This window comes from Bombina bombina, chromosome 4 (assembly GCF_027579735.1).
Source record: "Bombina bombina isolate aBomBom1 chromosome 4, aBomBom1.pri, whole genome shotgun sequence".
NCBI classification, from domain to species: domain Eukaryota; kingdom Metazoa; phylum Chordata; class Amphibia; order Anura; family Bombinatoridae; genus Bombina; species Bombina bombina.
Window position 1 is genome coordinate 38,164,707 of NC_069502.1, and position 24,651 is coordinate 38,189,357.

Genomic DNA, 24,651 nt, shown 5'->3' on the forward strand with positions numbered 1-24,651 from the left:
CTTTAAACAACTAATATAATGTTACAACATACATCTACATACTATTCTCAGGCTAATCCTTAGATCATTCTAATTAGCATTTATTTCGTGTTTAATGTCCCTTTAAAGGGTCATTAAACCCAACTTTTTTCTTTCATGATTTAGATAGAGAATACCATTTCAAACAACTTTCTAATTGACTTCTATTGTTTCACTTGCTTCATTCTCTTGATATTCTTTCCTGAAAAGCATATCTAGATTGGCTCAGTAGCTTCTGATTAGTGGCTGCACATATTTGCGTCATGTGATTGGCTCACCCATGTGCATTGCTATTTCTTTAACAAAGGATATCTAAAGAATGAAGAAAATTAGATAATAGAAGTAAATTGGAATGTTGTTTAAAATGGTATTATTGTATTCTATTGTCTGAATCATGACATTTTTTGGGGGGGTTTAACAATATTATGGACAACAAAAACCTATTCAGTTAAGTGACATAAACAGCAATAATTAAAGGTTGTAAAATTGCACGATTGCTTTAACAGGACAAGGCGTTTAGCCCCTCCGAGTTGAAGTTAGCCCTGGAGTATCAATAGCTGATTATACCCAGTGAATGAAGGGTACGTATATATGCCAACCCTGTCTCACAGGTCATGTTCAGCTCTGGCCCAGTAGTGCATTGGCAGCCAGAGATGACAGGCAATATAGAGTTAACTATTTTCTTTATGTTCACAGTGGCAGCACACACGGGTTGTAAGCTGGATATGGGCTTAGAGATAAAGCCATTGACTTTATTTTTGTATATTAATATTTTATTATATTATTATATATTAACATGGTTCTTTGTATTACAAGTGGTGCAGATGGTACAGCGTACTGCTGTAAAATGTAGGGCTTTTTAGCACCTAAAGTTAACCATTATTGTTATTAGTATAGCACAGAACTACATAAAGATTAGCACACCCTTAGCTTGGCTCTGACTCAGCTTAAACGGACAGTCTACACCAGAATGTTTATTGTTTTAAAAGATAGATAATCCCTTTATTACCCATTCCCCAGTTTTGCATAACCAACACAGTTATAATAATATACTTTTAACCTCTGTGATTATCTTGTATCTAAGCCTCTGCCAACTGCCCCTTTATTTCAGTTCTTTTGACAGACTTGCAGTTTAACCAATCAGTGCCTGCTCCCAGATAACTTCACGTGCACGAGCACAGTGTTATCTATATGAAATATGTGAACTAACACCATCTAGTGGTGAAAAACTGTTAAAATGCAATCTGAAAAGAGGTGACCTTCAAGGTCTAAGAAATTAGCATATGAACCTCCTAGATTAAGCTTTCAACTAAGAATACCAAGAGAACAAAGCAAAATTGGTGATAAAAGTAAATTGGAAAACTGTTTAAAATGACATGCCCTATCTGAATCAAGAAAGTTTATTTTGGCCTAGACTGTCCCTTTAATGCACCATCTGCTTAGGACACCATTCAGTTAGCGCACCATCTGCTTAGGACACCATTCATTTAACGCACCATCTGCTTAGGACACCATTCAATAAGCGCACCATCTGCTTAGGACACCATTCAATAAGCGCATCATCTGCTTAGGACACCATTCATTTAGCGCACCATCTGCTTAGGACACCATTCATTTAGCGCACCATCTGCTTAGGACACCATTCACTTAGCGCACCATCTGCTTAGCACACCATTCACTTAGCGCACCATCTGCTTAGCTCACCATTCACATAGCGCACCATCTGCTTAGCACACCATTCAATAAGCGCACCATCTGCTTAGCACACCATTCACTTAGCGCACCATCTGCTTAGCATACCATTCAATAAGCGGACCATCTGCTTAGCACACCATTCAATAAGCGGACCATCTGCTTAGCACACCATTCAATAAGCAGACCATCTGCTTAGCACACCATTCAATAAGCGCACCATCTGCGTAGCAGACCATTCAATAAGCTGACCATCTGCTTAGCACACCATTCAATAAGCGCACCATCTGCTTAGCACACCATTCAATAAGCGCACCATCTGCGTAGCAGACCACTCAATAAGCGCACAATCTGCTTAGAACACCATTCAATAAGCGCACCATCTGCGTAGCAGACCATTCAATAAGCGCACCATCTGCTAAGCACACCATTCAATTAGTGCACCATCTGCTTAGCACACCATTCACTTGCACCATCTGCTTAGCACACCATTCACTTAGCGCACCATCTGCTTAGCACACCATTCAATAAGCGCACCATCTGCTTAGCACACTATTCAATAAGCGCACCATCTGCTTAGCACACTATTCACTTAGCGCACCATCTGCTTAGCACATCATTCAATAAGCGCACCATCTGCTTAGCACATCATTCAATAAGCGCACCATCTGCTTAGCACACCATTCAATAAGCGCACCATCTGCTTAGCACACCATTCAATCTGCGCACCATCTGCTTAGCACACTACTCAATAAGCGCACCATCTGCTTAGCACACCATTCAATAAGCGCACCATCAGCTTAGCACACCATTCACATAGCACACCATCTGCTTAGCACACCATTCACTTAGCGCACCATCTGCTTAGCACACCATTCAATAAGCGGACCATCTGCTTAGCACACCATTCAATAAGCGGACCATCTGCTTAGCACACCATTCAATAAGCAGACCATCTGCTTAGCACACCATTCAATTAGCGCACCATCTGCGTAGCAGACCATTCAATAAGCTGACCATCTGCTTAGCACACCATTCAATAAGCGCACCATCTGCTTAGCACACCATTCAATAAGCGCACTATCTGCGTAGCAGACCACTCAATAAGCGTACAATCTGCTTAGAACACCATTCAATAAACGCACCATCTGCGTAGCAGACCATTCAATAAGCGCACCATCTGCTAAGCACACCAATCACTTAGCGCACCATCTGCGTAGCAGACCATTCAATAAGCGCACCATCTGCTAAGCACACCATTCACTTAGTGCACCATCTGCTTAGCACACCATTCACTTGCACCATCTGCTTAGCACACCATTCACTTAGCGCACCATCTGCTTAGCACACCATTCAATAAGCGCACCATCTGCTTAGCACACCATTCAATAAGCGCACCATCTGCTTAGCACACCATTCAATAAGCGCACCATCTGCTTAGCACAACATTCAATAAGCGCACCATCTGCTTAGTACACTATTCACTTAGCGCACCATCTGCTTAGCACATCATTCAATAAGCGCACCATCTGCTTAGCACATCATTCAATACGCGCACCATCTGCTTAGCACACCATTCAATAAGCGCACCATCTGCTTAGCACACCATTCAATCTGCGCACCATCTGCTTAGCACACTGGCTTAGAACACCCTTGACTTAGCGCACCCTCAACTTACTGCACCATCTGTTTTAGCACACCATTCACTTATGCACCATCGGCTTAGCACACCATTCAATAAGCGCACCATCAGCTTAGCACACCATTCAATAAGCACACTATCCGCTTAGCATACCATTCACTTAGTGCATCATTGGCTTAGGATACCATTCACTAAGCGCTCCATTGGCTTAACATACCATTGACTTCGCGCACCATTGACTTAGCGCACCATCTGCTTAGCACACCATTGACTTAGCGCACCATCTGCTTAGCACACCATTCACTTAGGGCACCATCTGCTTAGCACACCATTCAATAAGCGCACCATCTGCTAAGCACAACATTCACTTAGCGCACCATCTGCTTAGCACACCATTCACTTGCACCATCTGCTTAGCACACCATTCACTTAGCGCACCATCTGCTTAGCACATCATTCAATAAGCGCACCATCTGCTTAGCACACCATTCAATAAGCGCACCATCTGCTTAGCACACCATTCAATAAGCGCACCATCTGCTTAGCACACTATTCACTTAGCGCACCATCTGCTTAGCACATCATTCAATAAGCGCACCATCTGCTTAGCACATCATTCAATAAGCGCACCATCTGCTTAGCACACCATTCAATAAGCGCACCATCTGCTTAGCACACCATTCAATAAGCGCACCATCTGCTTAGCACACCATTCAATATGCGCACCATCTGCATAGCACACTACTCAATAAGTGCACCATCTGCTTAGCACACCATTCAATAAGCGCACCATCAGCTTAGCACACTATTCACTTAGCGGACCATCTGCTTAGCACACCATTCAATAAGCGCACCATCTGCTTAGCACACCATTCAATAAGCTGACCATCTGCTTAGCACACCATTCACTTAGCGCACCATCTGCTTAGCACACAATTCACTTAGCGCACCATCTACTTAGCACACCCTTGACTTAGCGCACCCTCAGCTTACTGCACCATCTGTTTTAGCACACCATTCACTTATGCACCATCGGCTTAGCACACCATTCAATAAGCGCACCATCAGCTTAGCACACCATTCAATAAGCACACTATCTGCTTAGCATACCATTCACTTAGCGCATCATTGGCTTAGGATACCATTCACTAAGCGCTCCATTGGCTTAACATACCATTGACTTTGCGCACCATTGACTTTGCGCACCATTGACTTTGCGCACCATCTGCTTAGCACACCATTGACTTAGCGCACCATCTGCTTAGCGCACCATTGGTTTAGTGTTTGAGCGATATCAGCAATATCTGACATGAATTTTACCATGTGCCCCCATAGAAATCTATTATGCTAAAAAAAGTGCACTCAGTAGCTCCCAACTTCATCCACCTGAAAAGTGTTAGGGGTTGGGTTGGTCAGACAATTATTTTCATATAATAAGCAAAAAAAAGAAAATTTATGCTTACCTGATAAATGTATTTCTTTTTAGACATGATGAGTCCACGGATCATCTTCATTACTTATGGGATATTCACCTCCTGGTCAGCAGGAGGAGGCAAAGAGCACCACAGCAGAGCTGTATATATAGCTCCTCCCTTCCCTCCCACTCCAGTCATTCGACCGAAGTTAGGAAGAGAAAGGAAAAGCCAAGGTGCAGAGGTGTCTGAAGTTTATAAAAATTAACAACCTATCTAAAAGAACAGGGCGGGCCGTGGACTCATTGTGTCTAAAAAGAAACAAATTTATCAGGTAAGCATACATTTTCTTTTCTTTTTAAAGACACGATGAGTCCATGGATCATCTTCATTACTTATGGGATACAATACCCAAGCTAGAGTACACAGATGATAAGGGAGGGACAAGACTCTGACTCAGCTTAATGCACCATCTGCTTAGGACACCATTCACTTAGCGCACCATCTGCTTAGCACACCATTCAATAAGCGGACCATCTGCTTAGCACACAATTCAAAAAGCACACCATCTGCTTAGCACACCATTCATTTAGCGCACCATCTGCTTAGCACACAATTCACTTAGCGCACAATCTGCTTAGCACACCATTCACTTAGCGCACCATCTGCTTATCACATCATTCAATAAGCGCACCATCTGCTTAGCACACCATTCACTTAGCGCACCATCTGCTTAGCACACCATTCAATAAGCGAACCATCTCCTTAGCACACCATTCAATAAGCGCACCATCTGCTTAGCACACCATTCACTTAGCGCACAATCTGCTTAGCACACCATTCAATAAGCGCACCATCTGCTTAGCACACCATTCACTTAGCACACCATTCAATAAGCACACCATCTGCTTAGCACATCATTCAATAAGCGCACCATCAGCTTAGCACACTATTCACTTAGCGGACCATCTGCTTAGCACACCATTCACTTAGCGCACCATCTGCTTAGCACACCATTCACTTAGCGCACCATCTACTTAGCACACCATTCACTTAGCGCACCATCTGCTTAGCACACCATTCACTTAGCGCACCATCTGCTTAGCACACCATTTAATAAGCGCACCATCTGCTTAGCACACCATTTAATAAGCGCACCATCTGCTTAGCACACCATTCACTTAGTGCACCATCTGCTTAGTACACCATTCACTTAGCGCACCATCTGCTTAGCACACCATTCACTTAGCGCACCATCGGCTTAGCACACCATTCACTTAGCGCATCATCTGCTTAGCACACCATTTAATAAGCGCACCATCTGCTTAGCACACCATTCACTTAGCACACCATTCAATAAGCGCACCATCTGCTTAGCACACCATTCACTTAGCGCACCATCTGCTTAGCACACCATTCACTTAGCGCACCATCTGCTTAGCACACCATTTAATAAGCGCACCATCGGCTTAGCACACCATTCAATAAGTGCACCATTGGCTTAGCATACCCTTGACTTAGCGCACCCTCAGCTTACTGCACCATCTGTTTTAGCACACCATTCACTTATGCACCATCGGCTTACCACACCATTCAATAAGCACACTATCCGCTTAGCATACCATTCACTTAGCGCATCATTGGCTTAGGATACCATTCACTTAGCGCTCCATTGGCTTAACATACCATTCACTTAGCGCACCATTGGCTTAGCGCACCATTGGTTTAGTGCTTTAGCGATATTAGCAATATCTGACATGAATTTTACTATGCTAAAAAAGGAAATTTATTTCTTTTACGATACGACGAGTCCACGGATTTCATCCTTACTTATGGGATATCGCCTCCTGGTCAGCAGGAGGAGGCAAAGAGCACCACAGCAGAGCTGTATATATAGCTCCTCCCTTCTCTCCCACTCCAGTCATTCGACCGAAGTTAGGAAGAGAAAGGAAAAGCCAAGGTGCAGAGGTGACTGAAGTTTAACAAAAATAAAGACCTGTCTTAGAAAATGACAGGGTGGGCCGTAGACTCGTCGTATCGTAAAAGAAATAAATTTATCAGGTAAGCATAAATTTCCTTTTATTTTACAAGATACGACGAGTCCACAAATTTCATCCTTACTTATAGGATACAATACCAAAGCTATAGGACACGGATGAACAGGAGGGACAAGACAGGAACCTAAACGGAAGGCACCACTGCTTGAAGAACCTTTCTCCCAAAAACAGCCTCAGACGAGGCAAAAGTATAAAATTTCTAAAATTTGGAAAAAGTGTGAAGAGACGACCAAGTTGCAGCCTTGCAAATCTGTTCAACAGAAGCATCATTTTTAAATGCCCATGATGAAGCCACAGCCCTAGTGGAATGAGCCGTAATTGGTTCTGGAGGCTGCTGTCCAGCAGTCTCATATGCAACACGGATGATACTCTTCAGCCAACAAGAAAGAGAGGTAACCGTAGCTTTCTGACCCCTACGTTTCCCAGAAAAAACAACAAATAAGGAAGATGTTTGACGAAAATCCTTAGTCGAGGCTAACTGAGGCCAGGCCAGAAGAGCATTGAAGATCGCTCTTAGTTCCAGGATGTTTATAGGAAGAACAGACTCCGCCTGAGTTCACACTCCCTGAGACTTTAGGGAACCCCAGACAGCTCCCCACCCTAAAAGGCTGGCGTCCGTTGTCACAATCACCCAGGACGGTCTGCGAAAGCAGGTTCCCTGGGATAGATGATCCAGAGACAACCACCATTGAAGTGAGTCCCTCGTCTCCTGTTCCAGGGTTATTCGAGGAGACAAGTCTGCATAATCTCCTGCCTGAGCATGTTTAACTGCAGAGGTCTGAGGTGGAACTGAGCAAACAGGATGATGTCCATTGCCGCCACCATCAGTCCGATTATTCCATGCACTGGGCCACTGACGGTCGAGAAGTGGACTGAAGGGCTCGACAGGTATCTAGAATCTTTGATTTCCTGAGTTCTGTCAGAAAAATCCTCATAGATATAGAATCGATTAGAGTTCCCAAGAAAGTCACCCTTGTATTCAGGATTAAGGAACTCTTCTCCAGGTTTACCTTCCACCCGTGAGCTCTCAGGAAGGATAGCACCACGTCGGTATGAGATCTTGCTTGTTGAGAAGATGGTGCCTGGATATGAATATCGTCCAGATAAGGCGCCACTGTGATGCCCAGTGGCCTTAGAACCGCCAGTAGAGACCCCAGAACTTTTGTGAAAATTCTGGGTGCTGTGGCCAGACCGAAAGGAAGAGCCATGAATTTGAAGTGTTTGTCTAGAAAGGCAAACCTCAGGAACCTGTGATGATCTCTGTGGATAGGAACATGTAGATATGCATCCTTTAAATCCACTGTCGTCATAAACTGACCCTCCTGGATCAATGGAAGAATGGTACAAATAGTTTCCATCTTGAATGACGGAACTCTGAGAAACTTGTTTAGACTCTTGAGGTCTAAGATAGGTCTGAAGGTTCCCTCCTTTTTGGGAACGACAAACAGATTTGAATAAAAACCCTGCCCCTGTTCCTGTACTGGAACGGGAACAATCACTCCCAGGGAGGAGAGGTCCCTTACACAATGTAAGAACGCCTCTTTTTTTATCTGGTTTGCAGATAATCTTGAAATAAGAAACCTTCCTCTGGGAGGAACATTTTTGAACTCCAGTTTGTATCCCTGAGACACTATTTCTACTGCCCAGGGATCCTGAACATCCCGATCCCAAGCCTGAACGAAGAAGGAAAGTCTGCCACCTACTAGATCCGGTCCCAGATCAGGGGCATGCCCTTCATGATGTTTTGGATTCAACAGCAGGCTTCTTGGATTGTTAACCCTTATTCCAAGACTGGTTGGGTCTCCAAGTAGGCTTAGATTGTTCTGGTTTAGAGGAGGAAGAGAAAGAATTTCCCTTGAAATTTCTAAAGGAACAAAAATTGCTCTGTTGTCCTTTTTGTTTGTTTCTCTTATCCTGAGGAAGGAGATAACCCTTACCTCCCGTGATATCAAAGATAATTTCTGTTAGGCCAGGTCCAAACAAGGTCTTCCCCTTGTAAGGAATCGCTAGAAGCTTAGACTTAGATGATACGTCCGCAGACCAAGGTTTTAATCATAAAGCTCTGTGGGCTAAGATAGAGAACCCCGAACTCTTAGCTGCCATTTTAGTAATTTGCAGAGAAGCGTCCATAAAAAAAGCATTCGCTAACTTCAGAGCTTTAATCCTATCTTGGATCTCCTCTAAGGAAGTCTCAGTTCTGAAAGACTCAGACAGAGCATCAAACCAATATGCTGCCGCACTAGTGACAGTAGCAATGCATGCAGCTGGCTGCAATAGCAGACCCTGGTGAACGTAAATCCTTTTAAGTAGACCCTCCAACTTTTTGTCCATGGGGTCTTTAAAAGCACAACTATCCTCAATGGGAATAGTAGTCCACTTGGCTAAGGTGGAAATAGCTCCTTCCACCTTAGGAACCGTTTGCCAAGACTCCCTGACAGAGTCAGCTATAGGAAACATCTTTTTGAAAATAGGAGAGGGAGAGAAGGGAATACCTGGTCTCTCCCATTCCTTAGAAACAATCTCTGAAGCTCGCTTTGGCACTGGAAAAACGTCTGAGTAAGAGGGAACTTCAAAATATCTGTCCAATTTACTCGACTTCGCAGGAGCGACCACTACTGTAGAATCACAGTCATCTAAAGTAACCAAAACCTCCCTGAGCAACAGGCTGAGGTGTTCTAGTTTAAACCTGAAAGATACAACCTTTGAATCAGTCAAAGGCAATGAACTTTCTGAGTCTGAAATTTCGCCTTCCGATGGAACCTCAATACCCTCCATCTCAGTTCCCTGGGAGGGTACATCCGAGATTGCCACCATTGCATCAGAAACCTCACTGACAACATGGTTGTCTTTCCTCTTACGTTTGCCTTGTAGCATAGGAAAAGCAGACAACACATCAGAAATTGTGGAAGACATAAGCACAGCTATGTCTTTTAAGGTAACTCCAGCAGGCGCTAGAGCAGAAGTACAGGACACTGCTTGCCCGGGCGTTAAAGTTTGGGACGCTTGGGGAGAAAGATGCGGCATACTCTGAATCATTAGACTCCTGAGAAGCATCCGCTTTTGAAAAATTTTGCTCATAAAAAATCTTTTCCCTATAACTTAAAGCCCTCTCAATACATGAGAGACAGAAAGGGATTGGTGGTTCCACGTTGGCATCCAAACACATGGAGCAAGTAACATTTTGCACGGCTCCTATGTCCATACTGAAGCACAATAAAAAGAAAATGTAATAAAACTTTACTTTTACACCAAAAAATGTTATTACAATAAAACGTTACAGGCCCTTTAAATTTAAAAATAAACTTTTTTACTGCAGGGAGGAAAAAAACAAAACAAAACGATCCTCAGTTAAATAAATGCCAACCGGGTTCATTGCTATATCCCCAGTGATTCAGATGATAAGGGCTCTATAGCGCTAAAACTGCTTGCTCTAATGATTCCAAAACCATGCGGTTCTAGTGCGATGCTGTTTCAGACGTCCATGCACCAGACAAGGCTGAATACTGTGCAGCTTAATTAGCAAGCACGCAAAACGATAGCCCTGCCCATCGTGGGCGTTACTAAATACGCACACCCAACCGGCTTCATAGTTAAAATAAAGCGATATGAAAAATAACCACCTTCAATAAAAATAAGCTTAGCTTAGCTCCCAGCCCCAGTGCCTGTACGTATGCTGTCCAAAAACCCTCCATACACAGAGAGCATGATGTCCCAACATAAAGAGCCCCATGTTTCTGAGCCTTATATGTGATAGGTATATAATTAAAGTGCCCACATTCCTCTGAGTCTTGAATCCTCCCAGAATAAAAAAGTCAGCACTTACCTTGATTCTGTCCGACAGCAGGACAGTCCAGCAGGTTTAAGAGGTCCTCTGCCTCCCATAGCCCTGTGGAAAAGGATAAAGCCTGAGCTAAGTTTGCTTAGGCCATCAGGATAAGGGCAGCATAAATGTATGGGAGGCACAGTGAGAATTATGTCCAACACGTTCCCATTGCTCTAAAGCCACCAAGAGCTCTACTGAAGAGACTGATATGGACTACGGCTACACCCTAGAACAAAGCAGCACAATCTTGCACTACTTTAACAATAATAAACTCTTGATTGAAGAATCTATTCTAACGCCTAACTTTACCTCTTCCTAGCACTAACGTAGGCAAAAAGAATGACTGGAGTGGGAGGGAAGGGAGGAGCTATTTAACAGCTCTGCTGTGGTGCTCTTTGCCTCCTCCTGCTGACCAGTAGGTGAATATCCCATAAGTAATGAAGATGATCCGTGGACTCATTGTGTCTTTAAAAAGAAAATAATATGATAGAAATTAAAGATATGTTTATATTTCAAATAACACTTTACACTAATATAGTCTAATAGATCATTTGGCAGTGTACTTAAAATCACATATTTGTCAATACTATCAGGGCATTGTGACTCTATATTACGATGATAATCTGGGAAAGACTCCCAAGCTTTGTACACAAAATGCCTCACCTTTCCATCTCTGTGCACCATAAGATATCCTCCTTGTCATTCATGTAGACTGGGAAGTGCTGGTCTTTTCCCTGTTTGATGGAGTTGGATCTAGTCGTGATGGTGCGGACTTTGCTAAACTAGAAGAGAAAGGGTAGATTTATATGTAGAATTAAAGTTAACAGTACTCATCCCCAATGGTGCACAGCACATACTTAACTTGATACTTGATGTTAATATGTGACTAATATTATTATTATACTTTATTTATAAAGCGCCAACAAGTTCTGTAGCGCTGTCCATAGGTACAAAAGATAAAAGTACAATTATGATACAATATTTTTAAGACAGGACAAAATTTATCAAATACAGGAGGAATTGAGGGGCCTATTCTCATGTGAATTTACAATCTAGAATGGTAGGAGGGCGAGAAACAGGAGTGTACTCCCTTTATGACAATTCATTAATATTGAAGAAGACTAAGGAAAGTACAAAAACCTGATTATTCATTTTATCTCTTTCCTTCCCACTAATCAGAACGTGCAGGAAAATATTATCAATAAAAACAAAATGTATGCTTACCTTATAAATTATTTTCTTTTCTGGCATGGAGAGTCCACAATTCATTTTAATTACTGTTGGGAATTCAACTCCTGGCTACCAGGAGGAGGCAAAGACACCCCAGCAATGCCATAATCCCCAGTCATTCAGCCGAGGGAATAAGGAAAGAGAAAGAGTAACACAAGGGGTATAGAGGTGCCTGAAGGTTATGAAAATAAATGCTGCCTTAAAAAATTTGATAAGGGCGGGTCGTGGACAGGACAGAAAATAATTTATCAGGTAAGCATACATTTTGTTTTCTTTCCAATGGCATGGAGAATCCACAATTCTATTCAATTACTGTTGGGAAACCAATACCCAAGCCAGAGAGGACACAGAACGGACAGGGGGGAGAACTAAAGGCAGGCGGACCTAAACTGAAGGCACCACCGCTTGAAGCACCTTTCTCCCAAAAGAAGCCTCAGCTGAGGCCAAAATATCAAATTTGAAATTTTTTGAAAAGATATGCAAATAGGACCAAGTGGCCTTATAGATTTGTTCCATGGAAACTTTGTTCTTAAAAGTCCAGGAAGAAGAAAAAGCACAAGTAGAGTGAGCCACAAAACTCCCAGGAGGCTGCTGTCCAGCTTCCTCATAGGCCAAATGAATGACACTTCTCGACCAAAAAGAAAGAAAAGTTCTGAGAAGAAGAATTAGGGCAAAAGGAAGGAACTACAATCTCCTGGTTGATATTGCAGACCGGGACCACCTTGTGAAGAAATTCAAATTTGGTACGTAGAACAGCCGTATCTGCGTGAAAATAAAATAAGGGGGTCACACGGTAAAGTGGATAATTCTGAAACTCTACAAGTAGAAGAAATAAACAAAAACAAAACTTTCCAAGACAACAGAGTAATATCAACAGAATGCATAGGCTCAAACGGAGTCTGCTGCAGAACACGAAGAAGGAGCAACAAGTCTGAACACAGGTCTAAATCTGATCAGGGCCTGAACAAAGGACTGAACGTCTGAAAATTGGCTAACTTCTCCTGAAACAAAAACCGAAAGGGCAGAGATCTGCCCCTTCAGAGAACTGGTTGACAAACCTTTCTCCAAACCCTCTTGGAGAAATAACAGAATACGAAGAACTCTCACCTTGTGCCAAGGGAGCCTCGAGAATCTCACCAGGATAGATAGGTGCGTCAGACCCTATGATACATCCGGCGACTCACTGGCTAACGACACTGGATTAGGGAGACAATGACTCCATCTAAAAAATAAAAACCTCTTTTAGATAGGACTAAGCGTTCAATCTCCAAGCAGTCAGCCTCAGAGAATCTAGATTAGAATAAGAAAACGGACCCTGAAGCAGAAGGTCCTTCCTCAGTGGCAACCTCCCCAGAAGGGAGGACATAATGTGGAATACATCTTTATATTCCTTGTAATAAATTAGTTATATGAGCATATATAATTTATTTAATAAGTCTTTTCTCCCCTATACAGTGTTTGCTATAGTTTCCCTTACTTTACTATTTGATTGTAAAGTGACAGTTTTGTAATAAATTTAAGTTATTGGGGATTATGTTCCTAGGAACAAATGATTTTTGGCCTTTGAGGTACTGATTGTTTTTGCTAGGCATATCTGTCCCTTATAGTAGCGATTTTTTTTTATTTGTCTGTGCTGCATGTTTAGCTATAGCTATTGCATGTGCAGATAGATTGTTGCTCTCTGAGTTTTATGTCTTCCAGGATGATACTGTCCAGGCTATGCCACAATTTTCTCCTTAACGTCCGAAGCCTATATGGCATCACATGCAGTGCCCTGCAGTTCCTCTAAATCTCCTGGAGGAGTGCATTTGCCTGCAGATTTTGTAGCTCAGTTATCCTCTACGGTATCTGCGGCTTTATCTGCTTTTCCTATCCTTTAGGGAAAACGCAAGAGGACATTTGCAAGATTCAGATAGTAAGGTTTTTGCTCCTCATTCGACTACACAGATTGCTCTCCTAAGTCTGGTGAGGAGAATTCATCAGTAGCTTCTGTGGGTACAACTTAGATTTGTACAGTATAATTCCTTCATCTGATGCTGAAGTGGTCTCCTTCAGATGTATGCTTACACACCTTGTGTAATGTTAAAAACATAATTTATGCTTACCTGATAAATTTATTTCTCTTGTAGTGTGTTCAGTCCACGGGTCATCCATTACTTATGGGATATATTCTCCTTCCCAACAGGAAGTTGCAAGAGGATCACCCAAGCAGAGCTGCCATATAGCTCCTCCCCTCACATGTCATATCCAGTCATTCGACCGAAACAAGACGAGAAAGGAGAAACTATAGGGTGCAGTGGTGACTGGAGTTATAATTTAAAATTTAGAACCTGCCTCAAATAGACAGGGCGGGCCGTGGACTGACTACACTACAAGAGAAATAAATTTATCAGGTAAGCATAAATTATGTTTTCTCTTGTTAAGTGTGTTCAGTCCACGGGTCATCCATTACTTATGGGATACCAATACCAAAGCTAAAGTACACGGATGATGGGAGGGACAAGGCAGGAACATTAAACAGAAGGAACCACTGCCTGTAGAACCTTTCTCCCAAAAACAGCCTCTGAAGAAGCAAAAGTGTCAAATTTGTAAAATTTGGAAAAAGTATGAAGTGAAGACCAAGTTGCAGCCTTGCAAATCTGTTCAACAGAGGCCTCATTCTTAAAGGCCCAGGTGGAAGCCACAGCTCTAGTGGAATGAGCTGTAATTCCTTCAGGAGGCTGCTGTCCAGCAGTCTCATAGGCTAAGCGTATTATGCTACGAAGCCAAAAAGAGAGAGAGGTAGCCGAAGCCTTTTGACCTCTCCTCTGTCCAGAGTAAACGACAAACAGAGAAGAAGTTTGTCGAAAATCTTTAGTTGCCTGTAAGTAGAACTTCAGGGCATGGACCACGTCTAGATTATGCAAAAGACGTTCCTTCTTTGAAGAAGGATTAGGACATAAGGATGGAACAACAATCTCTTGATTGATATTCTTGTTAGAAACAACCTTAGGTAAAAACCCAGGTTTAGTACTCAGGACTACCTTGTCTGAATGAAAGATCAGATAAGGAGAATCACAATGTAAGGCAGATAACTCAGAGACTCTTCGAGCCGAGGAAATAGCCATCAAAAACAGAACTTTCCAAGATAAAAGCTTAATATCAATGGAATGAAGGGGTTCAAACGGAACACCCTGAAGAACTTTAAGAACCAAGTTTAAGCTCCACGGAGGAGCAACAGCTTTAAACACAGGCTTAATCCTAGCCAAAGCCTGACAAAAAGTCTGGACGTCTGGATTCTCTGCCAGACGCTTGTGTAAAAGAATAGACAGAGCAGAAATCTGTCCCTTTAGTGAACTAGCGGATAAGCCCTTTTCTAAACCCTCTTGTAGAAAAGACAATATCCTAGGAATCCTAACCTTACTCCATGAGTAACTCTTGGATTCACACCAATATAAATATTTACGCCATATCTTGTGGTAAATTTTTCTGGTAACAGGTTTCCGAGCCTGTATTAATGTATCAATAACCAAATCCGAAAACCCACGCTTTGATAGAATCAAGCGTTCAATTTCCAAGCAGTCAGCCTCAGAGAAATTAGGTTTGGATGGTTGAAAGGACCCTGAATTAGAAGGTCCTGCCTCTGGGGTAGAGACCATGGTGGACAGGACGACATGTCCACTAGGTCTGCATACCAGGTCCTGCGTGGCCACGCAGGCGCTATCAGAATCACCGATGCTCTCTCCTGTTTGATCCTGGCAATCAGTCGAGGTAGCAACGGAAAAGGTGGAAACACATAAGCTATGTTGAAAACCCAAGGGGCTGCTAGTGCATCTACCAGCACCGCTCCCGGGTCCCTGGACCTGGATCCGTAACAAGGAAGCTTGGCGTTCTGGCGAGATGCCATGAGATCCAGATCCGGTTTGCCCCAACGAAGAATCAGTTGGGCAAATACCTCCGGGTGAAGTTCCCACTCCCCCGGCTGAAAAGTCTGGCGACTTAAAAAATCCGCCTCCCAGTTCTCCACGCCTGGGATGTAGATCGCTGACAGGTGGCAAGAATGAGACTCTGCCCAGCGAATTATCTTCGAGACTTCCAACATCGCCAGGGAACTCCTGGTTCCCCCTTGATGATTGATGTAAGCCACAGTCGTGATGTTGTCCGACTGAAATCTGATGAACCGCAGTGTTGCCAACTGAGGCCAAGCTAGAAGAGCATTGAATATTGCTCTTAATTCTAGAATGTTTATTGGGAGGAGTTTCTCCTCCTGAGTCCACGATCCCTGAGCCTTCAGGGAGTTCCAGACTGCTCCCCAGCCTAGTAGGCTGGCATCTGTTGTTACAATCGTCCAATCTGGTCTGCGAAAAGTCATTCCTTTGGACAGATGAACCCGAGATAACCACCAGAGAAGAGAATCTCTGGTCTCCTGGTCCAGATTTAGCAAAGGGGACAGATCTGAATAATCCCCGTTCCATTGACTTAGCATGCATAGTTGCAGCGGTTTGAGATGTAGGTGCGCAAATGGCACTATGTCCATTGCCGCGACCATTAAGCCGATTACTTCCATGCACTGAGCTACTGATGGGCTTGGAATGGAGTGAAGGGCACGGCAAGCATTGAGAAGCTTTGATAACCTGGACTCCGTCAGGTAAATTTTCATCTCTACAGAATCTATAAGAGTCCCTAGAAAAGGGACCCTTGTGAGTGGTAACAGAGAACTCTTTTCCACGTTCACTTTCCACCCATGCGACCTCAGAAATGCTAGAACTGTCTCTGTATGAGACTTTGCATTTTGAAAACTTGACGCTTGTATCAGAATGTCGTCTAGGTACGGAGCCACCGCTATGCCTCGTGGTCTTAGTACCGCCAGAAGAGAGCCCAGAACCTTTGTAAAAATTCTCGGGGCCGTAGCCAACCCGAAGGGAAGCGCTACAAACTGGTAATGCCTGTCTAGAAAGGCAAACCTTAGGTACCGATAATGATCTTTGTGAATCGGTATGTAAATCCACCGTGGTCATATATTGACCCTCTTGGATCATGGGTAGGATGGTCCGAATGGTTTCCATCTTGAACGATGGAACCCTTAGGAATTTGTTTAAGATTTTTAAATCTAAGATTGTTCTGAAGGTTCCCTCTTTCTTGGGAACCACAAACAGATTTGAATAAAACCCTTGCCCCTGTTCCGTCCGCGGAACTGGGTGGATCACTCCCATCACTAAGAGGTCTTGTACACATTGTAGAAATGCCTCTTTCTTTACTAGGTTTGTTGATAACCTTGACAGATGAAACCTCCCTTGTGGAGGAGAAGTTTTGAAATCCAGAAGGTATCCCTGAGATATAATCTCCAACGTCCAGGGATCCTGTACATCTCTTGCCCAAGCCTGGGCGAAGAGAGAGAGTCTGCCCCCCACTAGATCCGTCTCCGGAAAGGGGGCCCTGACTTCATCCTGTCTTAGGGGCGGAAGTAGGCTTTCTGGCCTGCTTGCCCTTGTTCCATGACTGGTTGCCTTTCCAACCCTGTCTGTAACGAGCAGCAGTTCCCTCCTGTTTTGGAGCGGAGGAAGTTGATGCTGCTCCTGCCTTGAAATTACGAAAGGCACGAAAATTAGACTGTTTGGCCTTCGATTTGGCCCTGTCCTGAGGAAGGGTGTGGCCCTTACCTCCAGTAATGTCAGCAATAATTTCCTTCAAGCCGGGCCCGAATAAGGTCTGCCCTTTGAAAGGAATGTTTAGTAATTTAGACTTAGAAGTTACATCTGCTGACCAGGATTTAAGCCAAAGCGCTCTGCGCGCCTGTATGGCGAATCCGGAATTTTTAGCCGTAAGTTTGGTTAAATGCACTACGGCATCCGAAACAAACGCATTAGCCAGCTTGAGGGTTCTAATCTTGCTCAGAGATTCATCCAATGGTGCTGTGCGAATCGCCTCTTCCAGAGACTCAAACCAGAATGCCGCTGCAGCAGTGACAGGCGCAATGCATGCAAGAGGCTGTAATATAAAACCTTGTTGAACAAACATTTTCTTAAGATAACCCTCTAATTTTTTATCCATTTTATCTGAGAAAGCACAGCTATCCTCCACCGGGATAGTGGTACGCTTGGCTAAAGTAGAAACTGCTCCCTCCACCTTAGGGACCGTCTGCCATAAGTCTCGTGTGGTGGCGTCTATAGGGAACATTTTTCTAAATATCGGAGGAGGGGAAAAAGGCACACCGGGTCTATCCCACTCCTTACTAATAATCTCTGTAAGCCTCTTTGGTATAGGAAAAACGTCAGTACACACCGGCACCGCGTAGTATTTATCCAGCTTACATAATTTCTCTGGGATTGCCACCGTGTCACAATCATTCAGAGCAACACGCGGAGGTTCTCAAGCTTAAATTTAAAATTTGAAATTTCTGAATCCGGTCTCCCCGAATCAGAACCGTCACCCACAGAATGAAGCTCTCCGTCCTCATGTTCTGCAAATTGTGTCGCAGTATCAGACATGGCTCTCGTGTCATCGGCGCGCTCTGTCCTTAACCCAGAACTGTCGCGCTTGCCTCTTAACTCGGGCATATTGTATAAAACTTCTTTCATAACATTAGCCATATCATGTAAAGTGATTTGTAAGGGCCTTGATGTACTTGGCGCCTCAATCTCACGCACCTCCACGCACCTCCCGAGCCAAAGCCTGACAAAAAGTCTGGACGTCTGGATTCTCTGCCAGACGCTTGTGTAAAAGAATAGACAGAGCAGAAATCTGTCCCTTTAGTGAACTAGCGGATAAGCCCTTTTCTAAACCCTCTTGTAGAAAAGACAATATCCTAGGAATCCTAACCTTACTCCATGAGTAACTCTTGGATTCACACCAATATAAATATTTACGCCATATCTTGTGGTAAATTTTTCTGGTAACAGGTTTCCGAGCCTGTATTAATGTATCAATAACCAAATCCGAAAACCCACGCTTTGATAGAATCAAGCGTTCAATTTCCAAGCAGTCAGCCTCAGAGAAATTAGGTTTGGATGGTTGAAAGGACCCTGAATTAGAAGGTCCTGCCTCTGGGGTAGAGACCATGGTGGACAGGACGACATGTCCACTAGGTCTGCATACCAGGTCCTGCGTGGCCACGCAGGCGCTATCAGAATCACCGATGCTCTCTCCTGTTTGATCCTGGCAATCAGTCGAGGTAGCAACGGAAAAGGTGGAAACACATAAGCTATGTTGAAAACCCAAGGGGCTGCTAGTGCATCTACCAGCACCGCTCCCGGGTCCCTGGACCTGGATCCGTAACAAGGAAGCTTGGCGTTCTGGCGAGATGCCATGAGATCCAGATCCGGTTTGCCCCAACGAAGAATCAGTTGGGCAAATACCTCCGGGTGAAGTTCCCACTCCCCCGGATGAAAAGTCTGGCAACTTAAAAAATCCGCCTCCCAGTTCTCCACGCCTGGGATGTAGATCGCTGACAGGTGGCAAGAATGAGACTCTGCCCAGCGAATTATCTTCGAGACTTCCAACATCGCCAGGGAACTCCTGGTTCCCCCTTGATGATTGATGTAAGCCACAGTCGTGATGTTGTCCGACTGAAATCTGATGAACCGCAGTGTTGCCAACTGAGGCCAAGCTAGAAGAGCATTGAATATTGCTCTTAATTCTAGAATGTTTATTGGGAGGAGTTTCTCCTCCTGAGTCCACGATCCCTGAGCCTTCAGGGAGTTCCAGACTGCTCCCCAGCCTAGTAGGCTGGCATCTGTTGTTACAATCGTCCAATCTGGTCTGCGAAAAGTCATTCCTTTGGACAGATGAACCCGAGATAACCACCAGAGAAGAGAATCTCTGGTCTCCTGGTCCAGATTTAGCAAAGGGGACAGATCTGAATAATCCCCGTTCCATTGACTTAGCATGCATAGTTGCAGCGGTTTGAGATGTAGGTGCGCAAATGGCACTATGTCCATTGCCGCGACCATTAAGCCGATTACTTCCATGCACTGAGCTACTGATGGGCTTGGAATGGAGTGAAGGGCACGGCAAGCATTGAGAAGCTTTGATAACCTGGACTCCGTCAGGTAAATTTTCATCTCTACAGAATCTATAAGAGTCCCTAGAAAAGGGACCCTTGTGAGTGGTAACAGAGAACTCTTTTCCACGTTCACTTTCCACCCATGCGACCTCAGAAATGCTAGAACTGTCTCTGTATGAGACTTTGCATTTTGAAAACTTGACGCTTGTATCAGAATGTCGTCTAGGTACGGAGCCACCGCTATGCCTCGTGGTCTTAGTACCGCCAGAAGAGAGCCCAGAACCTTTGTAAAAATTCTCGGGGCCGTAGCCAACCCGAAGGGAAGCGCTACAAACTGGTAATGCCTGTCTAGAAAGGCAAACCTTAGGTACCGATAATGATCTTTGTGAATCGGTATGTGAAGGTAGGCATCCTTTAAATCCACCGTGGTCATATATTGACCCTCTTGGATCATGGGTAGGATGGTCCGAATGGTTTCCATCTTGAACGATGGAACCCTTAGGAATTTGTTTAAGATTTTTAAATCTAAGATTGGTCTGAAGGTTCCCTCTTTCTTGGGAACCACAAACAGATTTGAATAAAACCCTTGCCCCTGTTCCGTCCGCGGAACTGGGTGGATCACTCCCATCACTAAGAGGTATTGTACACATTGTAGAAATGCCTCTTTCTTTACTAGGTTTGTTGATAACCTTGACAGATGAAACCTCCCTTGTGGAGGAGAAGTTTTGAAATCCAGAAGGTATCCCTGAGATATAATCTCCAACGTCCAGGGATCCTGTACATCTCTTGCCCAAGCCTGGGCGAAGAGAGAGAGTCTGCCCCCCACTAGATCCGTCTCCGGAAAGGGGGCCCTGACTTCATCCTGTCTTAGGGGCGGAAGTAGGCTTTCTGGCCTGCTTGCCCTTGTTCCATGACTGGTTGCCTTTCCAACCCTGTCTGTAACGAGCAGCAGTTCCCTCCTGTTTTGGAGCGGAGGAAGTTGATGCTGCTCCTGCCTTGAAATTACGAAAGGCACGGAAATTAGACTGTTTGGCCTTCGATTTGGCCCTGTCCTGAGGAAGGGTGTGGCCCTTACCTCCAGTAATGTCAGCAATAATTTCCTTCAAGCCGGGCCCGAATAAGGTCTGCCCTTTGAAAGGAATGTTTAGTAATTTAGACTTAGAAGTTACATCTGCTGACCAGGATTTAAGCCAAAGCGCTCTGCGCGTCTGTATGGTGAATCCGGAATTTTTAGCCGTAAGTTTGGTTAAATGCACTACGGCATGCGAAACAAACGCATTAGCCAGCTTGAGGGTTCTAATCTTGCTCAGAGATTCATCCAATGGTGCTGTGCGAATCGCCTCTTCCAGAGACTCAAACCAGAATGCCGCTGCAGCAGTGACAGGCGCAATGCATGCAAGAGGCTGTAATATAAAACCTTGTTGAACAAACATTTTCTTAAGATAACCCTCTAATTTTTTATCCATTTTATCTGAGAAAGCACAGCTATCCTCCACCGGGATAGTGGTACGCTTGGCTAAAGTAGAAACTGCTCCCTCCACCTTAGGGACCGTCTGCCATAAGTCTCGTGTGGTGGCGTCTATAGGGAACATTTTTCTAAATATCGGAGGAGGGGAAAAAGGCACACCGGGTCTATCCCACTCCTTACTAATAATCTCTGTAAGCCTCTTTGGTATAGGAAAAACGTCAGTACACACCGGCACCGCGTAGTATTTATCCAGCTTACATAATTTCTCTGGGATTGCCACCGTGTCACAATCATTCAGAGCAACACGCGGAGGTTCTCAAGCTTAAATTTAAAATTTGAAATTTCTGAATCCGGTCTCCCCGAATCAGAACCGTCACCCACAGAATGAAGCTCTCCGTCCTCATGTTCTGCAAATTGTGTCGCAGTATCAGACATGGCTCTCGTGTCATCGGCGCGCTTTGTCCTTAACCCAGAACTGTCGCGCTTGCCTCTTAACTCGGGCATATTGTATAAAGCTTCTTTCATAACATTAGCCATATCATGTAAAGTGATTTGTAAGGGCCTTGATGTACTTGGCGCCTCAATCTCACGCACCTCCCGAGCGGGAGACGAAGGTACTGACACGTGAGGAGAGTTAGACGGCATAACTGCCCCCCTCGTTGTCTGGTGATAATTTTTTAATCGGTACAGATTGATTTTTCAAAGTAACATCAATACAATTGGTACACATATTTCTATTGGGCTCCACAACGGCTTTTAAACATAATGAACAAGCAGATTCCTCTGTATCAGACATGTTTAAACAGACTAGCAAAGAAGCTAGCAAGCTTGGAAAATACTTTCAATAAGTTTGCAAGCAATATAAAAAACGCTGCAGCGCTTTTAAAAAAAAAAACACAGTTGAGTAACAAAGAACTAATTCAGTTATAGTCAACAATTCTTTAAATGTATTAATTAGCAGAGGATTGCACCCATTAGCAACAGGATGATTAACCCCTCAGTACCCAAAAAAAAAACGGATATCAAATTAATATTAAACGTTTATATCACAGTCTAACACACTGTCACAGGTCTGCTGTGACTGATTACCTCCCTTAAAAACGAATTTTGAAGACCCCTGAGCTCTCTAGAGACGTCCTGGATCAAGGAGGAAGAAGCAGGAAGACTGTGCTAGAATTTTAACTGCGCAACAAGGCGCAAAAAAGAGGCCCCTCCCGCTCATTTACAACAGTGGGAGACCTGATATATCGGTTTCTAAGCAGAAATATACGTTAGCCATGTGGAAAAAAATTTATGCCCAAAAGATTTATCACCAAAGTACCTCACAAAACGAATAACATGCCAGTAAACGTTTTGAAAATAAACTTCTTCAAATGTCATGCAAAGTTATCACTAAGCCTGCAACCAGTCGCTACCACTGCAGATAAGGCTTAAGCACTATTTCAGTATTAACAGTATTTTCACAGTCAAATTCTAGTCCCTAGAAAATAACTCTACTGCGCATACATTTATCAGCCTGATACCAGTCACTACTACTGCATTTAAGGCTGTACTTACATCATACGGGTAACAGCAGCATTTTCTTAGTCAATTCCATTCCCAGAAAATATTGTACTGCACATACCTCATTTGCGGGGGACCCCGCATGCTATTCCCATGTTCTGAAGTTACCCCACTCCTCAGAATGTCGAGAACAGCCAGTGGATCTTAGTTACGCCTGCTAAGATCATAGAAAACGCAGGCAGTTTCTTCTTCCAAATACTGCCCGAGATAGAAAAACAGCACACTCCGGGGGCCATTTAAAATAACAAACTTTTGATTGAAGAATAATTAAGTAAAAACTCCAACTCCTCCCGCGACCTCCTTCTTTGTTGAGGGTTGCAAGAGAATGACTGGGTATGACATGTGAGGGGAGGAGCTATATGGCAGCTCTGCTTGGGTGATCCTCTTGCAACTTCCTGTTGGGAAGGAGAATATATCCCATAAGTAATGGATGACCCGTGGACTGAACACACTTAACAAGAGAAAGAGGTTTTGGCTACTTGGACAACATCGATACCCCCGTCGTTGTCAACCTTTGAAAGTTTTGTGAACTTTATCATTTCTATGATGTTCCTTCCTATGAGGAAGTGTTTTCTAGACGTGTCTTGGATATTTTCACAGGAATAGATGAAGCTAGGGATACCTTTCTCCCGGTTTCCTGTCCTTTAAAGGATTTTCCTGTCGCTGGCTCCAATAACATGCACGGTGCTCTAAGTAGAAGGGAGCTTTTCTACTATGGTTCAGAGATTTTCAATCCCTATGGAGGGTAGCTGCTCCTGTATGGATCCTTGGATAAGTAGCTGGAGGTTTCATTGTTCATTTAGAGCAATGCCTTGTCTTATTAGACTTGATGTGCTAGCCCGCCGGGCTTTGTGGCTAAACTCTTGGTCAGCTGAGAAGTCTACCTGTTGCTTTGTGGTACTGCCTAGGATTTATAGTTCTGCAGTGGCAGGTTCAAAATTTAATGTTTCCTCCAAATCCACATTTCTGGTGTTTCCTTTCAATGATGAGTCCTTGTTTGGACTTGGTCTGGCAGAATTATCCTCTGACTTTCCAGATGAAAAAAAGGTTTTTCTACCACACATCAAGAAAGTAAGATTAAAGGAAAGTTTTCCTTTTCCTCTTTCTGCAGGGTCTGCCATGGCTTTTGGAATCCAATCACACTTAGTCCAATCTAAAATTTCCTTTCAGAGGCAGATATCTACTTCTAGAGTATCTGCAGTCCAGGTATGATGAGGCGCATTCCTTGAACTGGGTTCAGGACCTTCCTCTTTGGGAGTGATAGTTCCAGTCCCAGTCTGGAATCGGATCTAGGTATTTACCTAAAGATTCTCAGGTTCTGACCTTCAACGTAGTATGCATTCTCCTTTAGTTTAAGAGGGCCTGTTCTTACTGAACATAGACCTGAAGGATGTGTATTTTTTGTTCACGTGAGATCTTCTCAAGTTCCTGAGTTTCATCATCCTAGAAAGACTTTTAAGTCTTGGGATAATGCAGGGTGCTTTTCTGGACTATATATTTGGTTCATGTGTTTCCTCCCTTCAAGTAAACTCTCTTTCCAGAGATCTTGTCCAATATACTGTCGCATGAATAGTAAATAAATCTGAAGAAGAGTTCCCTTGTTCCATCTCCAAGGCCGATTTATTTGGGGACCTTTATAGACTATCTAGAAGAAGATTCTAACAGAGGTCAGATAATCAAGGATTTATTCCTTTTCCTCTCTCTGCATTAACCATCTGGCAACCAGAAGGTTGGGAGTTTGGATCTAGCTACAGTTGTTTTTTCC

General features: G+C 43.8%; 1 protein-coding gene across 2 annotated transcripts in view; it reads right to left on the bottom strand.

Annotated features, from left to right (window-relative positions):
* The window catches only part of LOC128655877 (DNA (cytosine-5)-methyltransferase 3A), an 877,286-nt gene that overhangs the window by 15,668 nt on the left and 836,967 nt on the right, over positions 1-24,651 (bottom strand). For both annotated transcript variants that reach the window (XM_053709465.1, XM_053709464.1), the window contains exon 22: positions 11,308-11,426. In XM_053709465.1, coding sequence (XP_053565440.1) covers positions 11,308-11,426 — 119 coding nt within the window. The remainder of the gene's footprint in view (positions 1-11,307; positions 11,427-24,651) is intronic.